General features: G+C 43.5%; 1 protein-coding gene across 10 annotated transcripts in view; it reads right to left on the bottom strand.

Moving 5' to 3' along the window:
- Positions 1 to 3,127: 3,127 nt before the first annotated feature.
- LOC147015115 (uncharacterized) overlaps positions 3,128 to 8,501 on the bottom strand; it is an 82,316-nt gene continuing 76,942 nt past the window's right edge. For 9 of the 10 annotated variants that reach the window (XM_085849552.1, XM_085849549.1, XM_085849555.1 and 6 more), the window contains 2 exons: positions 5,073 to 5,132; positions 3,128 to 3,833 (listed from right to left, as the gene is read on the bottom strand). In XM_085849552.1, the coding sequence (XP_085705678.1) occupies positions 5,092 to 5,132 (41 nt within the window). In that variant the 3' untranslated portion in view covers positions 3,128 to 3,833; positions 5,073 to 5,091. The remainder of the gene's footprint in view (positions 3,834 to 5,072; positions 5,133 to 8,501) is intronic. The other variant, XM_085849550.1, reaches the window with a different exon arrangement.

Raw genomic sequence — 8,501 nt, 5'->3', positions numbered from 1 at the left:
AAATAGGTGGAACATGGTATGTTCCTCGGTCCATAATTTCTGAATCCTACATCATAGAGAAACGTGTGGGGCCTCATTAGACTTCGGAGAATCCCGCTTTACCCATTACACCCATAGTGTCAATATTTATTACTTTATGTTCAGGCTATTTTAACACCAATTCAATTGATACCGACTATGCATTCAGGAAAAAGGTTGAACTGCTTACGTAATAAATAGATTGTGGTATGTTACTCTGTCCCTAACTGCATTGAGATGGATCTCAATCTCGTCACATTGCGCAATGCATTGAGATGGATCTCGGTCACAGCACCATGAGCCCTGCATTGAGATGGATCTCGGTCACAGCACCATGAGCCCTGCATTGAGATGGATCTCGGTCACAGCACCATGAGCCCTGCATTGAGATGGATCTCGGTCACAGCACCATGAGCCCTGCATTGAGATGGATCTCGGTCACAGCACCATGAGCCCTGCATTGAGATGGATCTCGGTCACAGCACCATGAGCCCTGCATTGAGATGGTTCTCGGTCACAGCACCATGAGCCCTGCATTGGGATGGATCTCGGTCACAGCACCATGAGCCCTGCATTGAGATGGATCTCGGTCACAGCACCATGAGCCCTGCATTGGGATGGATCTCGGTCACAGCACCATGAGCCCTGCATTGAGATGGATCTCGGTCACAGCACCATGAGCCCTGCATTGAGATGGTTCTCGGTCACAGCACCATGAGCCCTGCATTGAGATGGTTCTTGGTCACAGCACCATGAGCCCTGCATTGAGATGGATCTCGGTCACAGCACCATGAGCCCTGCATTGAGATGGATCTCGGTCACAGCACCATGAGCCCTGCATTGAGATGGATCTCGGTCACAGCACCATGAGCCCTGCATTGAGATGGATCTCGGTCACAGCACCATGAGCCCTGCATTGAGATGGATCTCGGTCACAGCACCATGAGCCCTGCATTGAGATGGATCTCGGTCACAGCACCATGAGCCCTGCATTGAGATGGATCTTTTTCTTGGCACCATGAGCCCTGCATTGAGATGGATATCAGTTTCAGCACCATGAAGGTAGAATTGTAAAGAGGTAGAATTGTACACTATTCATGTATTACAACATGTACATTGAGGGCATAACCACGCAGCCCTGATGTGGAATTTTCATTTTGAAGAAATGTTTGTACATTGAGGGCATAACCACGCAGCCCTGATGTGGAATTTTCATTTTGAAGAAACGTTTGTTCAAGTTATTAAGATATAATGAATAGTTTTGAACATAACAGGATTGCCAAGCCGTACCCCACTGCAGGATGTGTTGGTGATTGGTAGTGGTCGTTGAAGATCCGTGTTGTTCCTTGAAGAGCAAGGCAATGAAATTTGAAAATGAAAGATGTTAGGATGCTTCACTTGATGAAACCGTTAACGTAGAAACAACAGATGTACCTTTTTATGGTGAGGTCTTCGAGTTATTGACATTAACTGTCCTTCGGTCTACAGGCTAAAGGGAGTTTTTTTTAGCATTTTTGGATTAAAAAAAAAGAAAACAAGAGGCTTACTGGTAATCAAAAGACAAGTTGCCATTTGTGTCTTGTGTTTCCATGAGCTTGTGTAAATACAGGTAGTCTTTGGACAGCACGTCTCTCGCAAGTGGTGGCCCAAGTGAATGCCTTGCGGAGATCTCATCCCCATGGAGTGTTCCACAAACTTCCCGATCTAAATTCCTTCGATCTGAATGTATTCAACGGATTACGTCTCTTCCCAATCATTCATTTTGCTTCTTTCGTTGTTCACAATTGTTATTGTTCGTCTTTCCGCTGCTCCCGTTAGGGGTCGCCACAGCGGATCATCTGTTATGATCCGCATACTGATTTGGCACAGGTTTTATGCCGGATGCCCTTCCTGACGCAACCCTGGTCGCCTCTTACGACACAGGGATAAGGATTGGGTTTCGCCATGATTCCAGGCTGCTCTACACCCTCTCATAGCACAGCCCAGCACAGAGCTCCCGTCCTCAAGCGATCCTCCAACCCAAGCCTCCGAGTAGCCAGATTACAGGCGCACGCCACTACGCCCGGTTCTTTCATTGTTCACAATTGAGGGTTTATTATTCCGTTTTGAAACCGTTACAGTGAAGCAGCCAAGTGCTTCCAAGTTGAGCATTTGACAACCGAGCTTAAGTCAAGGGTGTGTTCCATTAGAGAGCAGCTTGCTATCGCTTTCCAAGCCAGTCGTTACTATAATCAACTGCTTTGCAAGCTGCTCGGTAAACTATTGGAACATATCTTTCAAACTTATAGACCCTTTAGACTGCTTTGACCCCTTTAAACCCCTTCGACCTTTTAAAAGACCCTTTAGATGCATTTAATAATTTCCATCCTTTAGACCCCTCTCGACCTTCAGACCCCATTAACACGTTTGACCCTTTAGACCCCTTTCACCCATTAAAAACTAGCTACTATTGGAACATACCCTTTGTACCCCGTTACCCTTTTAGACCCAGAGCTTTACAACCCTTTAGACACCTTTAAAACACACACCACACACCATACAAGCATCAAAAGAGTCTTTTGCAAAACACAGACGAGACATTTTTCAGCAAGTCATGCGCAAACTTTACCGACACAGAGGGTGGGTACTTTGCCAATATTATTGAAACGTGCATTTCATACTTTAATTGTCATTCTACTTTTCATCCTCATTCTTCAAGATCTACAATCATGCAAACCCGCCCCCCTCCCCAAAATGCACAGTGGTGGGTCCATAAGCTTGGCAGGGGGCCCTCATTCTGACTCCCCATTTCTTTATCCTTATTTCCCTCTTCCTTGTACTCTGTAGCTGCTGCTAAGACGATGTAGTAGTTTGAGGAAATTGTCAAAAGAGGATCGATTACAACTGAAAACGACGCGTTTGCTTGAGTACCACGATAGCACCGTTTCCATGGAGACGGCCGTGTTGTTAAGCAGCACCAAGCACTGCGTTCCTTTGGAGTGCTTGCTTGAGCGCTTTGAATCAAGCAAGCTGCTTGGAGAGCGATAACAAGCCGTTTGTCCATGGAACACACCGATGTATTTCAAATGTGAGAAACATTAATAGTGTGAAAATCATTGTACCAAAGTCATTTTATGTTCTACACGTTTTTATTGTTGCCTCAAACAATGAACAATCATCCATTGAAACGCTCCCTGTCTACGTTATGGCCACAAAGTCGATGACTACTTCGTTGATGGACATTTCTATGGGGTCGATGGAGAAAGACTTCAGCGAAGATGGCTTTCAGGAACCAGCTGGCCAGGCCCACCATTCGACTAAAATCTCTTCCAAGTGGCGTAGGTGTTGCAGGAATTTGTAGTTTGCTCAGAGTGCAGGAGATAACTCACCTACTCTTAGTGGAAAACACCGTGTGATCTTTATCGTCCACAATCAAAATGTTAAGAGATGAGGTGCCCAGTCTAACGTGTGTCCGAGGTACAGCATAAATTGTGACGGAATTTGTGACACAATGTCCTGACGTGCGATTGCTGCTTCACAAACTATTAATCGGGGCGGAAATCCGTGAATCTGAATTTTGAGAGTTTCCGCAGAAGTTGGTTACTGGCAGAATGCTTCAAGTAATTTCCCAACATTAACCAATTCGTATTGCACAAAAAAACATCAGGACGTCCATTCAGGTTGAAGTTCAGAGGAACACTGTAAGCCATGGCAGATGGAGATTTTGGGGAGACCGAACCGCTCGGTGAAGTCCAGAATGAGAACTTCGCACCTTTCTTTGGTTCTTCACAGGCACAATGGTTCTCCACTCTCTGTGCATGGATTTGCATCAGCTGCTGAAAAATAATACGAAAGGCAACGGAAAAATACATTAAGACCATTGAATATTTGGTCATATTTTGCCGAGAAGAAAAACAGCAAGGGCCTTCAACACAGAGTACAGGAGAGGGAGGGGCGGGAGGGGGCTCCCGCACAACACGTGCAGAGAAGTCCCACGCAGGGTACAGGGGGTATCCTCCAGCAGTGCACGCAATGGGAGGCCTCCCATTGCGTTTGGGGCAGGGTTTCCACTTATTTTGAGATGTCTTTTTTTAAGGACGTTTAAGGGTTAAAATAACCCCTTTTTAAGGACCACATCCTAGAAATTCCAGAGGTAAATTGAGGGTAAATAGAAATTCCAATAAAGTATCATTTTTCGCCACGTCTCGCGTAGCGAACGTGGCTCGAAGAGAGCTCGGCGTTGTTGTTGTTGTTCTTCTTCTGGTGAAGACAAAACCTTTGGGACTCGGCTCTTTTATATACAGGATCCGGATCTCCTTAAATACTAAGCACTTGTACACATCCTCGCATTGAGGGTGCCTTTTGAGAGCGTCTATCATGAACTTTTAAATATATTCGGACATTTGCTTTAAAGTTTCGAAAAGTTCACGTTACTATTTAAAGATTATTCCATTTAATGTGTTGTAATTTCGTAAATACACTATATTTTATAAATACGTAAATACACTATGACGGGTCTCGCTATTGGCTTAATCAAGGCACGTGACGAAATATCGGAAGTTCTTGTTGTTGTTTTTTTTTTTTTTCTTCTTCTTCCTCTTGTTCTTCTGGTGACGACAAAACCTTAAGGACGCGGCTCTTGGACACATTTGTCCTTGTTTAGAATACTAGTGCGAGGAAAATGAAACACCCTTCACCAAATAACAGGAAATTCTGATTTTTATCGACTTTTGAACATTTTCCTGAAATTTAAGGACATTTATGTACTTAAATTGTACAACTCAGAAATGTTGGACTTTTATGGGTTTTAAGGACCCGTACGAACCAAGTGGGGGTGAGGAATGGGGTTTATTGCTCTCCATTACAGAGGAGACCCTAACCCTCAGTTATATTTGTAGGAAAAATGAACATCTTCAGCTAGCCAAAGCAAGAACACCAAGCGCAAGTCATCGAGTCATCGATTAATCATAAATTTATTTGTCGATTTTGTCGAGTGACTCCTTGCTTCGGACTCGGTTCAAGTTATCCTTTTGTTTTCTGGTATTGGGAGGATCGTATGACTCATGCAAACTTACCGCCAAACATCTCCAACTGTCAAGTCCGTTTTGTTGATGCGCTCCACAAAAAGCACGTATCTGGTGACACAGAGGAGGAGAGGGACCTTCAGATACTCAATAAAACAAAATACCATCATTAAAATTGGTTTAAGGTACAGGAAGTTGACGAACCGTTGTTATTAAAATTTTAATGTTTTGAAGGTACAACAGAGTTTTTCGTAATTTATAAAATTTGCAATCACTGAAAGACCTTTTCAAAATAAAGACATATCGACAGTTATAGATATACAATACGGGCCTTCCAAAATGAGGTAATCTGCCCCCAGAATGGTCGGCGTGCATCCGTAGAAACCCTTAGCAATAGGGGTCATCCAAGCACAGAACATATATCGTGTGTGCGAGCTAAGGATTGCTATCTAAAATGGCTTAAAAAGCTTCTCAAAAACAAAAAGCCAAAAATACTTTGAAACGTACCGATGAGAAAGGGGAGTGCTTCTGTACAATGAAAGAGTTGTTGAACTTTCCGAATTCGCTCAACAAGCAAAGAGCTTGCAGCTACCCATACTGCAAACTCCCAAGAAAGTTGACCGGAACAAGGCCCGATGGTTTGTCGAAGGGTACGTTCTACCCAAACCTTCGACCATCGCTGCCAGTGAATGGACTTTAAACCTTGCCGGATTACCACGTGTGAACATGGCAGGCTTGGTGAAATATTTAATTGGACGTCTGCAGTCAGAAAGACGATGCCATCATGACTAACATCCACGTGGAGTTCCCAAAGCGAGACACCGTATCTGGTTTGGTTGTTTCTCAACACTGATGGGAAGGTCATATTTGAGGCATGTCTGCACATGGTAGGTTTAAAGTGATGACATTTTTTAATATTGATAATGTATGGGAAGACGGGAAGGGGGGGGGAGAGTGTGGGTGGAGGGGAGTTGGATCTGTACAGGCTATGAGGGCTCTTACAAATATTTATTTAGCTCATCTGTAATTGTAAATTCAGATGAGGTATCGTCATCGTGCACCAACAATCCGTCCGGCCATCTGTCCGTCTCCTATTTTGACTTATCCGGCCAAACCGCTGGGTTGATCCGGCTGAAATTTGGCAGCAAGGTTCCCTTCCTGCTTGGTCACAGGCATTGCAAAGCTCGTTCCAGTCACGTGACTTTAAGGAGGTCTAAATTCGAGGTGTAAAACTAGAAGCAGAAAGAGGTCAGGGTAGTTGTGTAGTGAGATAGAAATGCGATTAAGGAGAAGCAGAAGGCATTTATGAGGTATAAAATAACAGGACTGGAGTTAGATTTATATCACTATCGAAGTAAACAGAGGCAAGTTAAGAAAATAACTCGGCAAGCCAAAAGAGAGTCCGAGAGGGACATTGCTAAGAATATTAAACATAATAGCAAGGCTTTCTTTAAGTATATCAGGGGAAAAGAACAAGTTAGGACCAGTGTGGGCCCATTGAGGAATAGCACTGGGAGAGTGGTTAGTGATGAAAGTGAGATGGCAGGCTTATTAAACAGGTATTTTTCTTCAACTTCTGCACAAGAACAGTCAGGAGAATTGCCAATAGCTGAGAGTATCTGTCAAGGAGGTGAGGAAGGGCTTTTACAGAAGATCCAGGTGGGAGTGGAGGAAGTAAAGGAACAGCGAGGAAATCGAAGAGAGGATAAGCTTCCGGGGCCAGGTAATATGCACCCGAAAGTATTGATGGTGGCTGAGCAGGTAAGCGAGATGTTAACGGATATTTTTAATTGCTCACTGGAGTCAGGACAGGTACCGGAGGATTGGAGAGTCGCAAATGTAACATCATTATTTAAGAAAGGATCCAAAGAAGAATTGGGAAACCATAGACCTGTTAGTTTGACTTCAGTTGGGGGGAAGGTGTTGGAGACATTAATTCGGGAGCAGATGAGGAAGCATTTAAATAAATACAAACTAATTAAAGGTAGTCAGCATGGGTTTACCAAAGGTGGTTTCTGTTTAACAAATCTTTTATAGTTCTACAAAGTAGTGTCTGATTGGGTGGATGATGGAAAGGCAGTGGACATAGTATATCTGGACTTCAAGAAGGCATTTTATAAGGTACCACATCGGAGGTTGTTAGCCAAAGTGAGGGCTTGTGGAGTGGCTGGTCAGGGAGCTAATTGGATTGCAAACTGGCTTCGTGGTGGGAAGCAAAGAGTGAATGTGAGTGGGAGGATGTCTTGCTGGGACGACGTAAGTGGTTGGGTATCTCAGGGATCAGTACTATTCATTATTACCTCCACCACCACAGGTGAAGGAGGTTATGTTTTCACCCCTTTCCTGTGTTTGTCTGTCTGTTTGTTTGTGCAAAGGATATCTCAAAGTTGTGGACGGATCCGGATGAAATTTTGTGGACAGGTTCGGTGTGTGACAAGGACAAACTGATTTGATTTTGGTGAAGATCCGGATCCAACTACAAGAATTTTTAAAGTGATTATTCACCATTGAGAGTTGGGGCAAAACCGATAAATAGCACGATATCTCAAAAGGTTGTGGACGGATTCATACGAAACTTGGTGGACATGTTGGGTTTTTGACGATGAAGAATTGCTTCAATTTAGGTGAAGATCTGGATCCGGATCTGGATACGAGAATTATTTAATTTTAAAAGTGATTCTTCACCATTGAGAGATATAAATATTTTTAATGATATTTCAAAAATGTATTGGGCCCGATATGTTCTCGTGGATCAGGCATTACGTGGCGGAGGTATGCGCTCTACAGAGTGCCCTTTTAGTTTACATCAATGATTTGGATAGTGGGGTGAAGAGTAGGATTTCCAAATTTGGAGATGACACAAAGCTTGGAGGTAAGGTGGATAGCAGAGGGGGTGGTGATCAGATTCAGGAAAATATTGGTACTTGCATTGATTTGGCAAAAGATGGGCAGATGTAATTTAATCTGAACAAGTGTAAGGTGTTTGGGATTTGAAGGAACAATGAAAATAGAGATTACAGGATGTAAGGGGTAATTTTGGAGCGTGTCACACAGGAGAAGGATCTGGGGGTGGTAATAGATATCTGAGGAAAGCAGGCAGGACAATGCCAGGCAGCTAAAGGTAAAGCAAATGTGGTTTTAGGTTATATTCAGAGAGGGATCATTTATAAATCAAGAGGTGGTGTTAACATTGTATGGGAATTTAGTGAGGGCCACATCTACAATATTGTGTGCAGTTTTGGTCACCACAACTTAGGAAGGACATGGATGCAATAGAGAAGGTTCAGTGCAGGGCTACTAGATTGATTCCGGGCTGAGCTAGACTCAGCTATGAGAAGCGGTTGAAGGAGACAGGGCTTTATTCACTAGAAAAGAGGCGGTTACGAGGAGATCTGATGGAGATGTTTCAGATGGTTACGAGGAGATATGATAGAGATGTTTAAGATAATGAAAGGTTTAGATAAAATAAGTGCAGATTAA

Source organism: Eptatretus burgeri, chromosome 12, assembly GCF_056783735.1.
Source record: "Eptatretus burgeri isolate ZD-2024b chromosome 12, Ebu_testis_v1, whole genome shotgun sequence".
Taxonomy (NCBI): domain Eukaryota; kingdom Metazoa; phylum Chordata; class Myxini; order Myxiniformes; family Myxinidae; genus Eptatretus; species Eptatretus burgeri.
The sequence above is the reverse complement of the archived record's forward strand: the minus strand, read 5'-3'. Positions and strand labels throughout refer to the sequence as shown.